Source organism: Corvus moneduloides, chromosome 3, assembly GCF_009650955.1.
Source record: "Corvus moneduloides isolate bCorMon1 chromosome 3, bCorMon1.pri, whole genome shotgun sequence".
Lineage (NCBI taxonomy): Eukaryota > Metazoa > Chordata > Aves > Passeriformes > Corvidae > Corvus > Corvus moneduloides.
In genome coordinates, this window is record NC_045478.1 from 22,236,467 (window position 1) to 22,259,341 (window position 22,875).

General features: G+C 44.2%; 1 protein-coding gene across 1 annotated transcript; it reads left to right on the forward strand.

Annotated features, from left to right (window-relative positions):
* The first annotated feature begins 1,533 nt into the window (after nt 1-1,533).
* KBTBD11 (kelch repeat and BTB domain containing 11) lies at nt 1,534-22,547 on the forward strand. The gene is made up of 3 exons (XM_032104592.1): nt 1,534-1,890; nt 14,004-14,135; nt 14,578-22,547. The coding sequence occupies exon 3, from the start codon at nt 14,653-14,655 to the stop codon at nt 16,414-16,416; it is 1,764 nt and encodes a 587-aa protein (XP_031960483.1). The 5' UTR covers nt 1,534-1,890; nt 14,004-14,135; nt 14,578-14,652; the 3' UTR covers nt 16,417-22,547.
* The last annotated feature ends 328 nt before the right edge of the window (nt 22,548-22,875 follow it).

Sequence of the window (22,875 nt, forward strand, 5' to 3'; positions counted from 1 at the left end):
AGGAGAGGCAATACTCCACAGAGGAATAGAGTAACAGAGATTTTTAAAGTAAAAATGATTTCCCATAGCTGTATCAGTTGTCTAATTTTGGTGTCATCTTGAATTATATAGTATTTAAAGTAACATGAAACAGCAAGAATATTAATTCCTGATGTCAGAGAGACGAGTTATTTCTGGCAGGGTTTAACGGACCTGCTGTATCACATGGAAATTTCTTTCAGCTAGCCAGGAATAAAACCACGTACAAAACTTACATTCTAACCTTGTAATGGACCCAAATCAGGGTTCAGTGTCACATTTGCAATTATGCTAAAGCCATACGTTGTGGTTACTGTCCCTTCTAAGACCCCTATGACACTGTATGAACATTGCTTATCTATTTTGTAGCACCCAGAAGAGTGCTGGTCTCTCTCACTCGAGATGAGACGCGACCTCTGCTTGAAAACCAGGCTTCTGGTTAAGGGCTGCTCTGAAGTCAGTGCACAACACGAGTGGAGCCAAGGTTTCAAGTGGTCACAGTTACCCAGAACTGCATGCAACCACTTCAGTCTATTAAGTGCTAACTCAACACGTAAGAGTTTTTTAGCACAACTGATGTCAAAAAGTAGAAGCAATGGGACAAAATGAAGGAGAAGACACCTAACCATGCTTAGCCATCACAACCATGACACTGGAGGAGCATACAGCTACAGTGGCCACACTGCCAGCACAGAAGCAATTAATTGTCAGGTTAATTTGAGACAGGAGACGGTAGTAGCATTTCAAGTCTGCCCAGGAGTGTCTCCCAAGGCTGAGAGCCACTCACTGGCCACTGCAGAGGAAACAGTCTGACAGGACCCTGGAGTCAGTGGAGAGGGGAAAAGAGAAAACCTGCAGATCAACGGTGTTTGGTGGCACCAGTATCATAGGAAAACTATATGTTACAAAGAGAATACGATATACCCCAGCACCAGGAACGGGTCAGAAAGACCAGGATAGGGCGGCATGTCTGCTGTCTTGGCAGAAATCAGACTGCACCCTGCGGTGCCACTTGAGCTGGGTTAGGTACCACTGCCTGCGTCGGGAGCAGACCCAGAGTACAAATAACATGAAGTAAAGGGTTTTTCAAGAAACTAAGAGCGGGTCTAATTCTGGGAATCTTGACGAGAGTCTCAGCTTTGAAGCGCAGGAGAAAATGGGACCCTGGTGCAAACTGCACCCAAGAGAAACCACCTGGCCTCCACGGCGTTGTTCCTCCGCCGCCAGACACCTGAATAACCCAGGGGCTCCGTCTGGGCAGCCTCCGCGCCGCCTCCCGCAGCGAGAGGCCGGGGCCGGCGGCCGGGCGGGGCCGGGGGCCGCGGGCACTCGGGGCTCCCGCCGGGGCGCTGCGCGGCGGCTCCTGCGGCACAGCCCCCGGCCCTGCCTGCGGCGCCGCCGCCCCGCTTACCCCCGGCACGGCTGCCCGGCCCCGCCCGGAGGTGAGGCAGGACCCGGCGCTCCCCGCCCGGCGCCGCATGGGGGGAGTTTCTCCTCAGCGCGGGCAGGTGGGGCCGCTCCGCCGCCCGCCCCGCCTCAGCCCCGCGGGGCAGCCCGGGCACCGCGCGGTTCTCCCGGCTCGGCCGCTGCCCCTCGCCGGGAGCCGCCGCCAGCAGCAACAGGTCCGTGCCCGCTCCTCCCTCCGCCTGCCAGGCGAACAAAGGGGCTGAGCGCGGCCCCGCGCCCGCCCGGCCCCTCCGCCAGCCCGGCCCCTGCGCTTCAGCCATTTGCCTCGCCTGGCATCGCACCGCCGCTCCCACCCGCCTTCCCGGCCTCCCCCGCCGGCTCCCGCTGCCAGGCCGACGCGCCGGGGTCGCTGCGCTGCTGGAGCTGCCCCGGAGCGGCGCGGGGCTCGTCGGCCGCCGCCGAAAGGTGAGCGGGGAGGCAGCGGGACGGGAGCGGGGCCGGGGTCGGGAGCTGCCGGGGAGGGCTGGTGCCGATGTCTGCCGGTACCTGTGGTAAGAACGGCGACGTGGAGGCACGGTAGCCGTGTGTGTGTGAGGGGTGTTGCTGGAGCACTGTCAGGTTTAATCTTGCTTTTTTTTCTCTTTCGTCTGCCCCTTTAATCCACCTACCCTGGGCAGCGGGGAGGCTGGGCATATCTATCCCCATATCCATTCTCCATATGTCGCAGAGGAGCCAACCCTGATGCCTGCGGTTTTGTTTTGGTTTTTTTTTTTTTTTTCCTTGCTGACCTATTAAAAATATAAATGACTCTTTACACTAATATTTAGGGATATGTAATAGCAGGACATTGCTTCCCGCTATAAATTCTTCATGGCGTGCTACCCCATCCTTCTAAAAGCACACGCAAGCCCTGGATGTACGTACTCGTGCAGGATTTTGCAGGGTGGAAGATGCCTCAAAAAAACTTGCACTTAGTTTCATTAGGTAGGTTTTTATGTCTGGTGCTTTAAAGCAACAAAAAGCAGACTCCTGAACCCAAACTTACACATAGCACAGAAAATGATAGTATTAAATCCTATAGCCAACTTTTTTCACCCATCAAGAAAAAATAAAACCATCTAGAAATAATAATATTCTGTAAAGCTTTTCCACAACAATTAAACGGAACAACAGAAAACTAGAGCAAAAAGCTAGGAGAAAAAGTAGGGCAATAAAAAATAGAATACCAATAAAATAGAACAATCCTTCTGTATGATCTGAGAAGCAAAAGGGCTCCTCTGTTTTTCAGGGACTTAACCATCTGTCTCCCAAAAAGGAATTAAGTGGAATGTTTGTGGAAAATAATAATTAAATTGTCACTAGTATTGACAAAGCAATATTTCCTCCCCTGTTTAACTGTCTGGCCCATCCTACTTATTCTGCATTCTCCTCTTCCCAGGGCCCATCACACAGCATTTATTCACTCTTTAATTAGGACATCCAGTGCATGCCAGTGGGATCCTCTGGTCATCCACCAACAATCCACTGCTAATGGCACTGTCTGATGAGAACCTGCCAAGAGCTGAGGACTGGTCCCTTGCCTGCCCCAGCTCCTCTCTGCTCTGCAGGACTCCTGGCAGTGGTGCCACTGAAGTCAGTGGTGCCACTTAGAAGCTGGAGTTTGCAGGACTGCACCTTGATAATATCAAAAGACCGAAATCTGTAATAGCTTCCTTTCTTTTACGAATGCTGTGCTCACATCACTTTTCAATATAACAAATAGTCCAAAGAGATGGACAGACTTGAAATGTCAATAAATATTAGAGCACCATTATTTGGCAGGAACATTCAATGAAAGCCATTAACTGGCTTTACTGTAGTAAAACAGGATTACAGTATTTAGAGCTGGCCTAGGTTACTGTAGAGATGATGATGTGGTTAGATGACTGCATCCAGGTCCTACTTACTAGGGGTTTCAGCATCCTGTAGTATCCTGTTGCAAGAGGATATTAGGGACAGCTGACAGCTAAAGAAGGATATAATAAACATGAAAGGAAATACTTAAATTTCTTTTAAAGTAGAATGAAACTTTTTTAAGATAGTTTTTTTTCTTGGTGAGATCCTTTGTGGATTTTGCAGGGATTTTTCTCTTTATCCCTACTGACATTGTACAGCATTGCAGTTGGGAGCCTGTTCCTTTCCTCTGAACAGAAGCAGAGAAGTAATTTTATACCACTTCACATCCTTGAAAATACCCATTTTAAAAATAAGCTCATTTTCATTGTATTTTATCTCATTAGCCTTCTCAGGACATGATATTTTTATGTCTGGTGTTTTATTTTTCAGTGATATTGTCATCATCTATTGTTTCTGCTTCATGTTTGGTGTCAGTGTTGTTTTGTCAGTGAGCAGGCATGATTAGTTCCTTTCATTGAAGAAGAATTACTTTATAGCAGTTCAAAATTTGACAGCCAGTTTAACCTGATGTGTGACTGAGCTGTCACTGAGCAGGAAGAGACCCTGCTCTTTCCCTAGCCGGGGCCATACATTCCTGCCCAAATCCCTGTGCCAGAACTCTTCACCATGTGACAACACAGTGAATGGATAGAGATTTTGCCTTCCTCCTGCAGTTAATTAAGCAAGCACTCAGTTTACACTGCAGATGTTGGCATTACGAGTGATGCTAGTCCTGTGAACAGTGTTACATCTGTGTGTAACTCTCTGCAGGATCAGGACCAATTGGTTGGCAATGCTGTACCCTTTTTTCATCCTAAAATGCTCCTTAGATGCTAACTGGCAGTTTTGGCTTTAGAAGGATTACAAGAGTGGGTCAGTATTGTATATGGGGGATTGAGTGTTAATGCAAAAAGAGTTGGCTGGATTTTTTGTTCTGCACTACACATTTGGTACTTCCCAGTTTCTTTCTTATACTGCATCAGCAAGGATGGCAGGAATTAATGATTGGCTAAGTCAGTTTATTTAATGCAAAACAAGCTGGAGAAAAAGTCCAGAGGTTCTACAGGTTTTGCACTGTGTGTCAGAAGGAGAAGAAGAAAGATGTGTCACATAAATGCTTTTCAGGTGTGATGTTTCACAAGCTGCCATTGCTGTGCCTCTGGCTGAAACAGACAGGTTGACAGTCTTTTTTAACTCACTTGGAAACATGCCAGAAGCCGCAGTCCTTTCTATACAAATCAACATAGGTTGGTCAGGCAGCTCCCATGCTGTTGTCTGTCACAACATGATTTGCATTCACTGAAGTTATTTTACATTTACGCATTCATAGATTAGCACAAGCTGTTTGTTGTTTTTCTGGACACTGATTACTCCAGGAGTACTTAAGGAGCTAGATAAGTTTTGCATTTCAGCTTTGGATCTCTAATTGCTGGAAGACTCCTGGACTTCTGAATCATTTCGAACTATCAACCTGTCAGAGTTATAAAATAGTGTGGTTTTTTTCTTGGAAGCAGTTCTGCTATTTTCTCTTTTCCCCTCTCTTGTAAGTAGATTGAAAAAACAGGCCTTAAGGTCTGGAGATGAACTATTATTTCTGCAACCTGTATTTTAGGTGTTAGACAGTAAGAACTAAAAGCCAACCCTTTGCTATGGGAGTGGCATGTGAACAACAAATGTTCTGATTCCTTCAGTCAAAGACAAATCTGTTCATGGGAGAGTTTTTCTCTTATCCTGTAGCTTTCTTTCATTTCTCCTTTTATTGCAACTCCCTGCATTGCTTTAGTTCAAAAAACAGCTACTGTAGACATTTGTCTGTGCAGTTGTGGTGGATTAACCCTGGCTGGATGCCTCGTCCTCACCAAAGCTGCTCTATTACTCCTCTCCTCAGCTGGACAGGGGAGAGAAAATAAAATGTAAGCCTCATTGGTCAAGATAAGAACAGTGAGCTATCACTCACCACTTACTGTTATGAGCAAAACAGAGTCGACTTAGGGAAATCAGAGCAGGATAATGAGAAATAAACCCAAATCTTAAAATCGTCTTCCCACCATACTTCTCTTTTTCCAAGGCTTAAGTTTACACCTGAATTCTTTACCTTTCCCCCTCCCCCAGTGTTACAGGGGGACAGGGAGTGGGTATTGTGGTCAGTTCATCACATGTTGTCTCTGTTGCTCCTTCTTCCTCACAGTCTTCTCCTGCTCCAGCAAGGGGTCTCTCCCATGGGAGAAGGTTCTCCACAAAATTCTCCAGCATAAGTCCTTCCCATGGGCTGCTGTTCTTCACAAACTGCTTCAGCATGAGTCCCTCCCACTGGGCACAGTCCTTCAGGAACAGACTGCTCCAGCATGGGTCCTCTGTGGGGTCACAAGTTCTGCCAGCAGATCTGCTCCAGTGTGGGCTTCCCACAGGTTCACGGCATCTGCAGCATCCACCTGTTCCAGTGTGGGATCCTCCACAGCCTGCAGGTGGATCTCTGCTCCATCACTAACCTCCATGGGCTGCAGGGGCACAGCTGCGTCACCATGGGCTGCACCACGGGCTGCAGGGGAATCTGCTCCAGCGCATGGTGCACCTCCTCCCTCTCCTGCACTGACCTTGGTGTCTGCAGAGTTGTTTCTTTCACATATCCTCACTCCTGTCTTTGGCTGCAGTTTGCTCCTGTGCAGTAACTTTTTCCTCTCCTTAACTCTGTCATCCCAGAGGCACTACCAGTATCGCTGATGGGCTTGGCCTTGGCCAGTAGAGGGTCTCTCCTGGAGCCGGCTGGCACTGGCTCTATCAGACATGAGGAGGCTTCTGGCAGCTTCCCACAGAAGCCACCCCTGCAGCCCTCCCGCTGCCAAAACCTTGCCATGCAAACCCAGTACAACAGCGTAAGAAATCCAGATGCTCATGAAGTTTATGGGAATTTTTCTTGACTGCAGTGGGGTTGGGATTTAAAGTGATGTCTGGCTTTATCAAAATTCTCTGTGAAACTTAGGTGGCAGTTTCTAGTTGCAGGCTACTATCACAAGCCTGACTCACTTCAAAGTCATGGAAGTGAGCAGTACCCAAACATACTTCTTCAATATCAATTGATAATAGAGTTTTGAAGTTTGGTTTCCACAGTAGATGCAGAAACAGTAAATGTCATTTGAGTGTATTGTAGTGTGAGCTGTGGAGTTAGTCAGTGCCATGTGTCCCAAGAAATTCTACATTTTGATATAGAAGAATGAGGGCAAAGGCCGTTGATGTGCATTCATGTGGTAAATTCACTGCTGCTTCGTGTCCAGGATGAGGTCTATACCACTCATTCTCTGTGATAGAAGAGCTTTAAGACAGACAACAGAGTTGCAAGAATCTGTTAGTCTAACACCTGGACAGTATTTCTGCCAAGACATTTTGCAGCCTTACAGGAAATAAATACTTGGATTGTACCCCCAAAATCAGACAGCTTTTCACATGACAGTGGCTGAAAAGCCTCAGTATCTGCTTTGAGGTCAGAACCACAAATCAGGACCCCTGAATCTGAGCTTCTTCTCACACCTCCCAAATCATAACCATAAAACCAAAAGTCTCTGCCTTGCATTCTGATGCAACAGTCTTACTTCTCACTCCAGGTCCTGACTGTACAGCTTTGTCCAGATTGCAGACTAATAAATGCAAGGATAACACTGCGACTGTTGAACATGATGCATATTTAACTGCATGCATTAACAACCCTTTATTCTGTAGCACTTGAAAATGACACGTTTGAATCATAGATTAGTCAGACATACTACAGTCTTTACTTCTACTCTGTGTCAGAAAGTCCAAAAGCAGATGGACAGTCCTCTGATCATCATCACCCTTCACGGTTGTGTTACCAGTCTGTATGTCTCTTCAGAAAAGAGCATGGATCATTTTGAGGAAAGAGAATTCCAAAGTGGTATTCAGGATGATCTGTCTGACACCTGCTTTTCAACCAAGGCCATTGGCCAAAACAGAGAAACTGAATAGATGTGAGATGAATGACCTGAGCAGAGCAACATTTTGACCGAATTCATCCAGAAGTTATTAGCTTGGTACAGAAGTAAAATTCTTTGGCCTGTTCTTGCAGGAATAAGATTTGATAACCAGGCAATCTTTTCTGTCCCTTAAATCTAGACACCTGTCTGCCTTGTTCAATGGAAAAAGCATTATAGTGAGAGATACTGAATTGCCCTAAATTCTTGATGTAAAAGTTGAGCTTAGTCAGAGAAATCAGTGCAGCCAGAAAAGCTTTGCCTGAACACCCAGGCTCAGCATATGAAATTCACATTATAGTAAAAAATGCTATGCATCCAAGGCAGAAAGTGTCAGGCCACGAAAATAAAAGTATTTTAATAGAAACCTGTTTTATTTCTATCTCAGAATGGTCAGGAAATGTTAGTTTGTACTAATGTAAACAGCCTGCATTACATTCAATTTTCTCTTCTTTCCCTGTTCAGTTCCAATGGTTACATAAAGTAGTTTCATATTTTGTTAAGCCTTCAGTTGCATCATTGCTACTAAAAGCATTCCCATTGTTTGGTGAAATCTGGGCTGACAGCCTACAACTACTCCTGATAGTAAAGGCTTGCCACAAAAATACCTATGACTGCAGCATGCATTTCTGCTTTGAGATCAGCAATAGTGTTTTTCAATCCTAGCACAAGTCAGAATGGCTTAGATCTCCAGACAATATAGCTGAGCCCTAACCCACTAAAGGCAATGGGAAGAAGTATAGAAACTTCCCTTTTATCAGGGAACAGAACTCAGGATTCTTCTTCCTCACCCTCAGAAACACTTTTTTATTGTTTCTGTGAAAAGTAATACTGGTTTAGTCTGAAGGAGAGTAATCCTTCTTTCATGGACTTGATGGTTTGGGCACTTGGGGTTTTAGTCTTGTCAGGTAAAGGGGCAGTGACAAGTTTCCCATGGGGCTTGGTCGAACTCTAATTAATGTACAGAAAGGCAAAGTAGCAGCAAGAGTCAGTACTGCTATATTTTAAAGAAATTTAGGTTTATTTTGAAGAGGATTCTGGGTTAAGGCACCCAAAGCAAGAACTAAAGTCCCCTGATTGCACAAGCTAAGTACTTCATCACCTTTGATATTTTTCTACTGGCTAGCCCTTGGTAGCTCTCATGCGCTGATTTTTGAGGCTCCAAATCAGTTGGCATGTAATTGTACCCACCCATTGCATATGTGTACAGAACCTGTGTGTATGTTCCAGATTCCATTCCAGGAGCTGGTTACAGGTAGATCAGCAGTGCTGTACAGCTCAGACACACAGCATCGGTCTCTCCCCTTGCAGAAGAACTGGGGGGTGCATCCCACCCCCTGATCAGTTCTGTGTGGGAATATGGCCCTCTGTGTATCCACCTTGGCCTGATTTTCATGAAATAAATACAAGAAATCAGACTCCTGTGAGTAACCTAGTAGGTCACAGTTATAGGCCCAACAGCAAAGTGTACCAGCAGCATTTCTGCCATGTCCGTGCAAGCTGATTCCTTTCCTCCTTTCAGATTAGGGCTGTCATACTGGAGGTTTTGCTTTGCTATCTGATCTGGCTGTTGTAGGTCTTACATCTTTGCTGCACTGCCAACTGCCAGATAAACCTGCCCTCAAAGTCAGCCTTTGCCATGTTTAGCACTGTGGCGGGTCTCTCCATACCTGAATCCCGTCCAAAGTCTGTGTAGAGACAATGTCTGCAGGAACCTGAAATTATTCTTGAAATCAAACCTACCTGCAGTGTAATTTTTAGTTGCAGCTAGAATGACTGCAAACCTGTAGTTTGAAGAAGTACGTGGGCAAAGAAACCATATATGATCTCCAAAAATGAGAAGGATGCCATTCACCATGTATCTAAAGGACCTCTGCCTTTGTAAGCATCACTTACTTAATTTGTCAATAAATCAGTGAAACTGTTCAGTTTCTAAAAGTAGGGCTTTTTTTTCTCTTAAGTACGAGATCCAGAGTTCGTCTGGGAAAAAAAGTTTTCCTTATTGCCTTCTCTAGAAGTTTTACTTTTTTTTCCTAGGCATAAGTCTCAGAAAAATGGGACTGTTTGCTTCCCTTTGAAGTCTGTTGTTACCTCTCACATTAGGTCTTTCTCAAGCACTATGGTGACATATTTTGGCAGATTTCTGGTGCTTTGGGCTCTTTAATCTGTATGTCGTTTCCATAATGATATAAAAAGCAAAATCCAGTTTTATCTTAAAGCAGGAATTTAATTTCCTCCAAACAAGTTGCTCCATCTTCTATGTTAAATGCAATACAGAGCAGGTGTGTTGGAAGAGTGCAGTACATTTATGGAGATCAAGTGCTCTTCTGGAATGCAAAACCAAGCCTGACTCTACTTTGATTTTCAAAAATCTGTCTAAACTATTTTGCTGGTTTGCTTGACTTGGCTTCTCAGTGGATATTCTCCTTCTGTATTAGTACCAACATTGCCAAAGTGTTCATAGGGACTTTGAATATGTTTGCAATTTGTTGACAATACATTTTAATACTGAAAAGCATTTCTGCAGTCAACATTACCACATTACACACTAATGCTTAAATGATGCTTTTAATCATCACAAGCTGATGTTTTGCTTCCAAGTTAGTGCTCCTGGTGTATGGCAACTTCCAGAATTTAAGGTCAGAACGGATTTCTAGATCTACTAGTCTCCTGTCAAATTTCATTAACCCTTGCGTTCCTTGAGGCCATCTTTCACTCTCCCAGTCAATTAATGTAAACTTTTAATTATCCACAATATGCTCTAGCAGTCTTTTTTTCCCCCTCAATAGTGTAAATCTGTTGCTTTGTTTACACTTACACTTGGTTTGTTTAGGGTTTCTTCACCAAGAAAGCCTTCAGCATGCAGAATTTTCACCTACACTTGTGCACACTCATCAAGTCACAGAGCAAACATACCAAGCCCTGAAGAAGTGTCAGCTCTGCATTTCTCAGGTTGATGAAGGCTTGCTGTACTAGTTCTCTAGTAGTTCTAGCTAGTTGCTACTAGCACAAGCCACCTTTTCTCCAAAGCCATGAACTGTGGCTGTTAGAGGGTGCCTATGCTAGGTATCACCTTTTTTCTTGGGAGCTGGCTCAAGACTGAATAAACTTCAGTTTATCACAGACGTGACCACGTGCTCTCATATCTATAAGTGTAGCTGTGAGCCCATGCCGAGAATTAGCAGCAATTCTGCTTAAAAAGTTTTGTTGCATTCAGCATGTTGTTGCCATGCCATACTTACCTCCTGCATTAGTGAAAAAGACATCACATCAGCCCTGGAGTTTTTCTCAAAGGTATTGTAATCACTCAAAACTTCTTTCTGACTGTTCTGGTTTTTTGTTAGACTTTCTTTACTCTAAGGGATATTGGAGAGAACTTGCACTTAATCTTTGCTAGAGTTTGCTTTTGTAGGAGTGTTACTTCCTTTTTGCTGTGAGAACTCCTGAGGGACACTACTCCTCCCTAACTATTTCTGAAGAATCTGAACTGGAAAGAACTCAAAAAGATAGTTTCCTTTTTAGAGAATGTTTGTCTCTATGGATATCACTGTTAGGAAACCTTTTCTCTGGTCATGATGACTGTTTAGAACTTGCATATTTTTAGTTTGGATTTGTTAGCTATAATATCAATTTAATCAGGCTTTTGATAATATTTTTATTATGACTTACTTCCTCTCTCTTCCTCCGTGCCCAGACATACACAGCCTTTTCTTCCTCTGAGTTTCTGATGAGGAACTGCTGCCCACATGTTTCTTGTGTGGTCTGTAGTCATAAGCTGCAATTTTTAAATGTTTATTTTTCTTTGTGGTTGTATGAAAATGTTGTAGTAATGAGATTAAAAACATTCATACCTTTATTACATGGTGTGAGAGAATTACAGCACCTTGAGAGGTCAAAATTTGCATCCACCCTTGAGTGTGAAGGCAATACTATAAAAGCCATATATATATCCAGCAGTCAGGGCAAGACACTAGGATTGTATCGTACCTAACTTTAGAAAAGGGAGAGAAAAAGAATTATTCTTCCTGCTGTTTTTCTTGAGGTGGTACATTGAAAGACAATTGTACTTTTTTCTTACAAACAGGAGGTTAATCAAGTGGTTAGAGTTTAAATCTGTAGTAGGATCCAAGCAGTGCAGGCCCTTTCAGAGAAATGGCATCTTTATGCTCCAGATGTTTTCCCCATCTACAAAGAGAACACTTTTTCCCTCCAAATTTCACCAATCTCCTCAATGAGCAGGAGTATAACAGATCATTTTTATAAGTATGCAAACCACTCTACACTTGACTGCCTACATTTCACCCTAGCCAGTTCTCCTTTTAAGTCATTGTTTAGTTTTTAAAATAAATATAAGGGATGTTTTTTCTCTTTTGATGATCCTGCCTCTTTGGGGGCCTTAATCATCTCAATCAGATGACGCCCCTATCCCAAGGGACTTCTCTACTGAAGTAAATTTTGGCAGTCCAAGTTTTTACAAGAGCATTTTTTCTGGACTAAAGTGCAGCAGAATGGCATTCTGTCATTTCTGAATTGGTAAGTCTCCTGGGGAGGATAGCCTGCTTATGTAAATTAGAGTTGCTTATGATAGGGAAAGCACTGCTTTTATTTACGAGACTTGAGTCAGAGCTGTTTCCATTTGTGAACTGGAGAGCAGTAACCCAATTGCTCCCACATGCACGTATTCCCCAGAGAAAGTGGGTCTTGCTAAAGGAGGTGGTTTGGATCAAAGGCTGTTGGCACTGCACAAAAAAAATAACGAGAGAACAATTCAATACAAGCATTTAATTGGATTTTATCAGAAGGACTGCCAGATGAATGCAATGCCAGGAAACTTTACCTGCAGCTCTTCACTACAGTTTCTCTGTCAGAAAAACTGTGCCTTCTTATCTATGCTGTTACTTGAGCAATGTCTCACAGCATTTGAGGTTGGGGCCACACATTCAGGATATTGTGTGTCATTGCCAAGTCTGTAAATACAGTTCATGTTTGTTGGCAGCTCCTCTGTCCATTAACATTACATCATCCCTAGACCAAGCCCATGATAATGAAAACATTTTCAGACCAAGTAATTCAGCTTCTGACTTAAAAGTCCCCAGTATAAAAGGTGATCTCAGTCCATAGGTACCATGTACTCTCAGTAGCTTGCTTCCTTTTCCAGTACCTATCCTGTTTGTGAGTTTTGAAAAAAAATGCTAAAATAAGTTTAAGCCAAATGAGATCATTGGGTGGTCAGATTCTTCTGAATCATCACAGCTATCAAGTATCTTCTGCAATTCTGTACTTCTTTAATGTTCTCTGTTGCCAGAACTGCAGTACAGCTCTTTGATCACTGTAGATAAGAACAGAGAAGGAGTTCAGTATTGTATTTCCATCAGGCCCTTTCAGCATCTTCCTGTTTCATACTAAATCCATGACCTTTTAACTCAGATCAGTCATGTTGCTCAATAATGGAAAGGTTCCACAACCTCTCTGAATTGTTTTTTCAGCTTCATCTTTGTATAATTCTTGTATTTTGTTTTCAGCTAGACAGAGATGCTGAGATTGCTGTCGTGGTCATTTCTCTTGTTGGCAAAATCCTCCAAACCCTCTTTCAGCTTTTCTAAGTTTTCAGCTGGAAGCGCCCACTTTTAAAATGCTGCTGTTACGGTCTGAAAGTCTCCAATACCCAGAAATCAAACCTCAGCATTGATTCAGTCTAACTGAATGTGATCAAATGTAGTAGAAAGCCCTTCACCAGGCAAGTGCACAAAATAAAAAGCCATGAGGGAAGACTGATATTATCATTTAAATAAAGTTTGCATTGCAGGTATGGGCTTCTAGATTTCCTGTCTGTGTCAGGGGTTTCCAGACAATGTCACTTTGCAGTTACGCTTTCAGTAAAAAAAAATATTAAAAAGTTAGATCTCCCTAATGCTAATTTAACAGGGTAAATGAATCATGTCTGCTGAAAGGAAGCCACAATGCATATTTTACATAGAAATGAGTGTTCCTTGAGGACTGTGAAAAAACTGACAAAGGGGATTTAAATGGAAATTAATAACCGCCTTAAAAATAGAATCAGGGCTGCAGATTACTTACTAAATTATATTAAGTACATTTGGAAAATTTTTATGCATTGCTCATCAAAACTTTAACCAAGTCTGGAAAATTCATAAACAAACATGAGGCAAACAAATGGCACTTCATTAAATTCTAAAAACTGTTTGTGAAATGAGGGTAGAACTGGGTGGTGATTGTGCTGACAGGGACTAACTTACTTACAGCCATGCCCTCCCTGTATCCTGCCTTTTCCCACAAGAGACTTCATGTTCTAATTATCTGTTGTGATTTTTTCCCCTTGCTTCTACTTTTTATTGACAGAAGCTATAAATCTTTGAATAAAGACATGAAGCAATCTTTATGAAGTCTGACTTATGCCTTGCTAATGCATTACAGCTACATATGCTGCTGCACAAATGTGAGATTGCTCTTGTCCCAAAAACAGAAAAAGTATTTCCGTATGTTTTGTAAACAATTAGAATTATTAGCATACTCAGGGTGTCAAGATACTCTAGATATATTATTAAAAGAAACATAACTTTATTACTCTTAAACTTCTTACTAAACAGAGGCTATATCGATTTTTAAAATAATTATCTTTTTACACTTTCTTTTAAACAGGGGGAATGCATATGAGGAGCACTGATATGAAGAAAACTTCCCGAAGGTCATGCAAAGGCAAACTTGGCTAGTGGGGAATCGCCTTCCAGAATAGACTGCAGCCTCAGCCTTCCTCTGAAATAGTTGCACAAGGTGAATGCATTGTGATAGTACTCCTAAGTGTCTGCCGTTAAAGGAGGTTTTTGCTCATCACCCAGCGCAGTGTAGGGACCAGTTGTCATGAAAAGGAATGAGTGCCTGCAAACTGCTTAAAATTTTTGCAGAGCAACGGGAAAACCGGAATTGCTTTTCAGGCTGTTGAGGTGCTCATCGGGGCGATCCCCGGTCCCACCAGAAGAGCTCAGGTTTTCGGGGGCTGAGCTAGCCCAGTTAGCCGAGGGCAGCGGGAGGCGGCTGAGCCGCAGGGTGGATCCCCCAGGGAAAGGAGAAGGGGAGGTTTAGCCCCGGAAACCAGAGACGGCCCCGCCTGCGGGAGCGGCGGCCCCGCATACTAATCCTGAGAAGCGGCGGGGAAAGCAGCCGCGGGGGAGCGGAGGAAGGCGCGGATGCTGAGCTCTGTTGGTCTGTCCCGCAGGTGATGGCCGCGCCGCGGCGGCCGGCAGCGCTCCGCACGGACCAGGCGCGGCGGCGGCGCAGGTAGCGCGGCTCCATGGAGGGCAGCGGCGCGGCCCCGGAGGAGGAGGAGAGCGGGGCCGCGAACGGCGCTCCCCCGCCGCCCACGCCGGCCGCCCCCTGCGGCTTCAGCTCCTCCCTCTGCTTCAGCGCCGCCGCTGCCGAGCCGCAGCAGCCCGCGGCCGGCGGCCGGGTGGTGCAGAGCCAGTGGGAGATCAACAACGCCGCCTGCCAGCCGGAGGAGGAGGATGAGGAGGTGGTGGGGCCGCGGGACCGGCCGCCGGAGGAGCCCGACCTGGTGATCGAGGTGTCGGGCCGCCGCATTCGGGCGCACAAGTCGGTGTTGGCGGCCAAGAGTGACTATTTTCGTGCCCGCGCCTCACGGGACGTCCTGCGGGTGAAGGGGGTGAGCTACGGGGCGCTGCGGCTGCTCATTGACTACGTGTACACGGCCCGCATGGGCGAGGTGCGGCACGACAACCTGGCGGAGGTGGTGAGCGGAGCCCGCGTCCTCCAGATGCCCTGTGCCCTGCACTGTGCCGCCGAGGCCATGCGCGCCCAGCTCTGCCTCGGCAACTGCTACCAGCTCCTCTGCCTGGCCAAGAAGCAGCGGCTGGCGGAGCTGCGGGAGGCTGCCTATCGCTTCATGAGTGACCATTACCTGGAGGTGCTGCGGGAGCCCAGCGTTTACGGCCGCCTCAGTGGCACTGAGCGGGACCTCATCTTGCAGCGGCGCATGGATGCTGGCCGGCCCTGCTTGCTGGTGGCCGAGGTCAGCGACGCCTTCGAGCGGCCGGGTGGTGGCAGCCGGCCACAGAGCCGCGAGAGCAGTCGGCCACAGAGCCCCTCCTCCGTGGTGTCTCTGGAAGAGAGTGGCTCCCTCATTCACTGCTACCAGGAGACCAGTGGCGAGTGGAGGGTGCTGACGCGCCTGCCCGAGGAGGCCAATGCCAAGGGCTGCGCCATGTGCGTCCTCCACAACTACCTCTTCCTAGCAGGGGGCATTGTGACAGGGCCGGTGGGCAGCGAACCCAGGGCCCGCCTTTCCGACAAGGTCTTCTGCTATAACCCCCTGACCGACACCTGGAGCCAGGTGCGGCCGCTGGCTCAGCCCCGCTCGCAGCTCAAGCTGCTGGCCCTGGATGGTTACCTCTATGCTGTGGGGGGCGAGTGCCTCTTCACTGTGGAAAGGTACGACCCACGGGCTGACCGCTGGAGCCCTGTGGCTCCTCTGCCCAAGGGTGCCTTCGCTGTGGCTCACGAGGCCACCACTTGCAACGGGGAGATCTATGTGTCAGGAGGCTCCCTCTTCTACCGCCTACTCAAATATGACCCTAAGCGTGACGAGTGGCAGGAGTGCCCTTACAACAGCAGCCGCCGGCGCTCTGCTGACATGGTGGCCTTCAAGAGCTTCATCTACCGCTTTGATGTGAGCAGTGGCCGTGGTGGGGAGCAGGGCCCAGGTGGCGGGACTGGCGGTGGTGTTGAAGTTTTCCGGTACAACACGGTGGCCAAGTGCTGGAGCCAGTGTGCCAGCCTGCGGCCCAGCGGTGGCCCCATCCAGCCCTTCCGCTGTGCCCCCTTGGGCAGCACCATCTACTGCGTCAACCGGACCGGCACCCTTCGCTTCAGCCTAGCCCAGGACGGTGAGGTGGAAGCAGATGGTGGGCTCAAGGGCACCTTTGACGGGGAGCTTCTTAAAGCTCCCTTGGATGCCAAGGGTGTCCTCCTACCCTTTGTGCTTACCCTGCCCGAGAGGCTGGACAAAACAGGGGACCAGGAGGGCTCCCTCCCACTGTAAGGTGGCCAGCCTGGCTCTGGCTTGCTGAGGGGGGGAGCTGGGTTGCAGATCCACAAACTCCCATCTACGGAGGGGACCCATTCTGTTGTGTCTGCTGAGAAAAGGGACTTCTCCTTTTGTCCTCTCTGCTCTCAAGATGTTGAGCTGGTTGTAACCCATTTGTAACTCTTCTCATATTTGCTGTGCTTTGTGTGAAAAGCCAAGCACACAGGAGTAAAAGCTGCTATAAAGGATAATCTCTGGATTATGTTTGTGCCAATCCCCAATCTGAGAAAAACTTTTTTACACCTGGATTTCTAAAATATTCTCGACAACAGTGTCATAATGGGATGTTAATTTTGGTTGTGTTTCTCACGTAGTTGCAATCTGGGCTGGAGCCTTTTCTGTTATTTGTGGTTTTTTCCCTCTGGGATGATATTGAGGGATAAACACTGCTGGCAACATAATTTAGCTGCATTTGTTTTTATGTTAAACCAACTATTTCCTGTGTTTAAAAAATATAGGAAGAACATCTCCATCACAGCCTTTCATTTCTGGTGCAATAGATGGTTTAGGGAAGCTGTGGCACTGTATTGGTCCCAGGAATTTCAACCACAGATGATTTAACAGATACCAAACTTAATGTTTTAAGTAACACAAATGTGTGCCACATGTTTTACTTGGAATGCAAAGAAAAAGAAAAAAAAAGAACAAGTCAAGTTACCTTTTTAAAATGTGGCATTTTATAGTAGATATGAGATGTTGATGTGTTCTTTATTTGAAAAAGGCAGTGGTTTCTGTATGAAAAGACATTGTTTTATTACTTTTTTTTGATCAGAGATTTTAAATTATAACAAAAATGAACTGAAGCTGTTCAGACTACGACCGGTTGACATGACCATGTATGCCACTAGAGTTGGGGAAAAACTTTGTATTTCATATGCTCTTTAACTGCAGGTCAAGGAAGGCTAACCTAAACCAACCTGTGGCAAAAGGCCTTTCCCACGTGTTTCAAGACCATCAGAAGGGGCCATGGAAAATAGGAATGTGCTACACATGTTGATTATATTGTGCACTAGCATGATGTTACTTCTTGAGAGACTGCTTTATTTATTTTGAACTAATGATTGCTGTAATCAAGTCCTTGTTAATTGCAGTACATGCTGATAACGTACACTGTCATTGTGATTCTAAACTGCCCAAGAGAGCTGTTTTTGGGGCAGCATCCAAATGAGGCAAAATCATACAAAACTTCTTCCTGCCTGTGGAAAGTTGGAGCATACTTTTTGTCATGTTACTCAGAACTGGAAAAACGTAGAGTGTCTGCACTGACAGACTATATTGAAAAGGGCACATACATTTATTTTATACATTTTATATTTAAAAAAATCAATAGGCAAGGCAAATGTTTTAGCTTTATGGTAAATCACTGAGAAACCTTTTCTGAAAAAAGAACCTGTGGTTTTGCTGGTACATTGCTGTATATTCAGCACGGAACTGGCATGGACTGTGGTAGAGAATTGTTTATACTCAAAGCTCTAGTATAGATTCATATTTTAGAAAGACATAGGGCCCTTACATCAAAAAAAGCAGATCTTTTTATGTTTTATTAAGATGTTTTTGTTAAACAGGACTTTAGCATTCTTATACATAATCGCTAGTTCCAAAGGAAGGCAGCAGGCTCTGTCCTAAGAGACACCATCTTTACAAAAGAGAATAGTGAACTTCATAGGTATTTTTTTCCTTGCCTTTAATGTTTGGGGTTTTTTTCTCTTATCGTTGTTGCACGGGGTTTTAATGCAGCTGATCTCGATAGCCATTCTATAGAAAACAGTGGTCCAGTCCTAGAAGTTTGTAGCCAAGTGACCAGCCTGTTCCCTAGTGAGCTAATTAAAGCATCAGCCAGGCAGGAGCTGTAGGCCTGCGGAGTGTGACATTTATCTTAGCCTCAGTACAGGTTGGTGCAGTGGAATTTAACATCCTTCACAGAATATTTGATTTAATTCTCAGACGAGAATCCTTGGAAATGTTGACTCTAAATTACAGTGTTGTAGCTTGAGGAGGAAAGAAATTACATGTTTGCTTTCAGCATAATTTTTATGTTAACTGCAGAAAGTATTTCAAGCTGTGTAGTGCAACACTTAGGTGCATACTTAAACTAGAGACGTAAGTGTTAGGCCAGATTTTGAAATAGTAGAGTCACCAGGAACACACACACACAAGGAAACTCTGTGTTATCTTTCAATAATACAACATGATTTCATAGTTCAAAGACTTAGGTAGTATAGTTCTTGCACTACAGTTCTTACACTTGATACAGTGAGGTATCAAGCCAGCTTTTGCATTCCTATTCATTAAGCATTAATTAAGCACTTTCATTCCTGCTAATGCATGAAAATGCTTTTAAATTAGTTTTAGGAAGTTTCCATGATTTAAGATCTGAAAATAATTCACAAACTTTTGGGATAGAATGAACGATATCCTTTCTTCCAATATTTATTGCTGTACACGATGAAGAAATACATTTGGAAGTAAGTTCTACCGTAATAAGCATTCAGCAAACCTGCAGTGGTTTGTATTTTTGCTAGGTCCTATTTTTAAAAAAGGTTGAATCAACTGCTTACCTGCTTTCACTGTTTACATAGTGTCAGTGGGGCAGAGTATGGGCTTCATTAGTAGCTGTCTATCAAACCTGTTTCCTTTGTACACTGCATAGTTACAGCCTGATGATTAACAGCAGAGGCATGTTTCTAGCCAAATTTCCTACTCTGTGGCCTCTGTTTCCTCCCTGGTAGGCCTGAGGCAGGTTTGCTGAGAATTGTTTTCTCCCCCAGTTATATATTCACAAAAAAAAAAAACCAACCTGTAACAAACTTGGGTACTAAAACCAGAATTTAGATAGTCTTCAGGCATTTAAAGACTGAAATTGTCATTCCAGAACCCTACAGTTTTACTTAAACCTAGCAACAACTGTCTCTTTGACATGTGGAGCTGCTGAGCAGTTCCACACCTACCTACCAAGTGGGATATCCAGAAGCCACTGATGTAATAGGGTTTAATTTAGGTGCAAACTAAAGGGCCAGGCCACCCTCAAGTTGTGTTTGCATATGTTTTGCTTTTAAAACAGCCATTTTATCTAGAGTAGCCTGAAGTCTACCATATTTGCATGGGAACATGGAGATCTGTGTGTGCTTTCTTAGCTTGCAAGCATTCAGTCCACATTTCCCACCCTCTGATTGTCGATGGACTAAAGGACCTGTTGGAGCTAGTCCCTGATCTCTAAATATGTGTGCGTTTTGCATTGTATGTTAATTCGCTATAAGTCTCACAAATCATCAAGGTAGTCATCCTCACTGAGTGACCTGAGACTAGCTAGAGACATAGTCTGCCCCGCTGTCTTTCTTCCCCCTGAATCTTACAGTCCTCCCATTTTAATGGGACACACAGGAGATAGTTGCCCTTATTTTTCAGGAAATAATGTTTCCTCCCTAGACTACTCCTATTTTCAAGGTCATCTGCTAGAGAATTCAGGCTTGAATTCCCTTAAGCTGAGTAAGGACTGAACTGAGGCCTTGCACTTTGTGTGTGTGTATGTGTTTGTTCTCAAATCTCGATGGCTGTTCAGGAGAACTACATTGGGACCACCTTCTGCAGCTCTTTCTCATGGGTGAGCTTCATGCAAATCCTCCAAAAGCACACACAGGCTCCTGTACATTGAGTTCCGAGTAGATTCCAGGCCCCATCTCTTGGATGGGTAATTCAGCATAGGTTTAGTACAAGTTGTTACAATCAGGCAAGTTTTCTTTGCAAAGCTTTTGCAGACAGGCACTGTATTTTGGGTTACCAGTCTGAGGTGGGGTGCTCCGTGCACTGTACTGGGAGGCCAGACAGATAATTTGGATTCTTGTCAGCGGTGCCACCTTAGTAAAGAGGTATTGCAGTACCTAACAATGAAATGCCTAAAGCCTTTATTGAATCTAAAACTAAATCCTGACTTTCATAAAGAAGTGCTAATAATAGATGAAACTTTACTGTTTCTATCTATTAACTGGTTCCGTAAAATAGAAATTAATTGCAGCAAAAGCACGTGTACAGATTCTGTTTACACTCGAAACTAAGTCCAAAAAATAATTTGCAAAAGATTAACCCTGTTTGATCAAAACCGGCACTGTTACGCAACATGGGGAGGATGTTAGTCATACCGTAGTAATGACTGAAATTGTGCAGTCGCTGATGTAAATTCTGTCCACAAAAAGTTTATTTGTAAATAAATACCTGGTAAAATTTAAAGTGGTAAAAGAATAAATTACTCACATGAAAGCCATGCCTCTCCTGTGCTGTTTGATTGGCTCTTAGAGTGCTGTATCCCAATTACCACTATTGATGAGTGGCTTTTGCTTTTCCTGATTTACAGCATGTATTCCATTGACTGCTCCATAGATGTGTTAACCTTCATTATCACAAAGTTTAACAGTGGTGCTGGTGCTTTGTGTCTGGACTGATATGTAGTGTTTTCTGCTTGAATGAATCCAGATCTAGACAGAATCCTATCTTTGGGAATTTTTTTTTTCCCAGTAGCATTGCTCCTGGGAAACTTAAGAAAACACAAGAAGGGGGAATGGTGGTAATGTTGAGCAGTTGTAGGAAAAAAGCATTTTATTAATTTCTCTTTTTTCTGCTGTTACTTTGCACACCAATTTGGTGCTAGATTAACAGAACAGCTCTCTTTGGCTATTACCAGTAATAGTCTGAGGACTATTGCAGCAAAGTATGTTTTTGCCTGTTTGCTGCCTCAACTCCTACCCTGAGATAATGTAGTGCAAGTTTGTAATAGTTCCATGCATTTACTAGGTTACTAGAACTATTCTGACTTTATATTACTGCTACTAAAAGCAGAGATTGACACACAAACGTAGTAAAATTGTGTGCTCAGAATATGTAATCGCACTTCATTTGTTTTGGCCTACTGCGTGCTGAGAGCTGCTGGAATGAACCCACTGGTATTAGGAATCAGCAGGAGTGCTGGTTTTGGCTGGGGTCAAGTTAATTTTATTCACAGTAGCTGGTATGGGGCTGTATTTTGGATTTGTGCTGAAAACAGTGCTGATAATACAGATCGTTTCATTGTTGCTGAGCAGGGTTTAAACAGAGCCAAAGCCTTTTCTGCTCCTCACCCTACCCCACCAGCGAGGAGGCTGGTGTACACAAGGGCTTTGGAGAGGACACATCTGGGACAGCTGACCTCAACTGATCACAGGGGTAATGCAGACCATTTGTTTTCATGCTCAGCATATAAAGTTGGGGAAAGAAAAAGGAAGGGTGGATATCTGGAGTGACGGTGTTTGTCTTCCTAAGTCATCTCTGTGTGTGCTGGAGCACTGCTTTCTTGAGGATGGCTGAACACCTGCCCTGCCCATAGGAAGCAGTGTAAAAATTCCTTGTTCTGCTGGTGCAGATTTTGCTTTGGTTATTAAACTGTCTTTTTTTTCAACCCAGGTGTTTTCTCACTTTCCCCCTTCTGATTCTCTCCCCCAAATCACTGGGAGGAGTGAGTGGGGCTGAGCCCCTGGCCAGGGTTAAACTACATCAATAGCTATTTTGGAGACTAACTTTCATAAATTACTCGAAATAAATGGGAGTTAGGGAGAGAAGGGAAGAGATGAATTCGGAGTCAAAAGTACCTACTTTATATCTGGTTGAAACAAATAGCAGGGGAGGGAAACCCGAGTTGGTACTTGAGACAGTGATGACTATAGGGACAGGTTTTTTTCAAATATTTCTTAAACAGGGTAAGTTTTTACCAACTATATTGTTAGTCTTACTGTTTTGCACCTGCAATCCTTCTCAAACCATCACAGTGTTTAATAAGCTACCTTTTGCAGGAGTCTCTTGCTTTGCTTTTAAGTCTTAGTGGATAAACCCTGGACAAATTTGTGAAATCATGAAATAACAATGTCGATGCTGCCACTTTCAACAGATTAACTAATGCAAATTCTTTAGACACTGTTCACAGTTCAAGTGAATTATATGTGTAACTGATGTATTAGTAGTTTCATTTTTGAAGCATATATAGGTAAAGCTTTTTATGTACTCCAACTTACGTTGTAATGAAATAAATACTTTAAAAAAAAGCTTATGCTCCCCCTTAGGGATTTCTGGGTAATTATTTTTTCTTTGTTATCCATCCAATCGGTAAATGGTATTATAAAGCAAAGACGAAATTACATAAATCATCACACAGGTAAATATTTAAGAAATGTTTCTAAGGCTAAGCAAAAAAATTGAATATTTTCATTTCACAGTGCCCTGAGTGTTTGGACCTTGAAATATTTTGCAGTGAAAGCATTTTCCAAAGTGCAGATTAGCATATACTCCAGTTAACTTTTATTTCCCTTTTTTTTTTTGGTCTTGTCAGTATGTTAAAGTGCATTATTCATTTATTAAAGTTACATGTAAGTTTTTTCAGGATACTCTCCTGTA

Bases quoted from the DNA above. Each gene is read 5' to 3' on its own strand.
- KBTBD11 (XM_032104592.1), top strand. From the start codon at position 14,653: ATGGAGGGCAGCGGCGCGGCCCCGGAGGAGGAGGAGAGCGGGGCCGCG.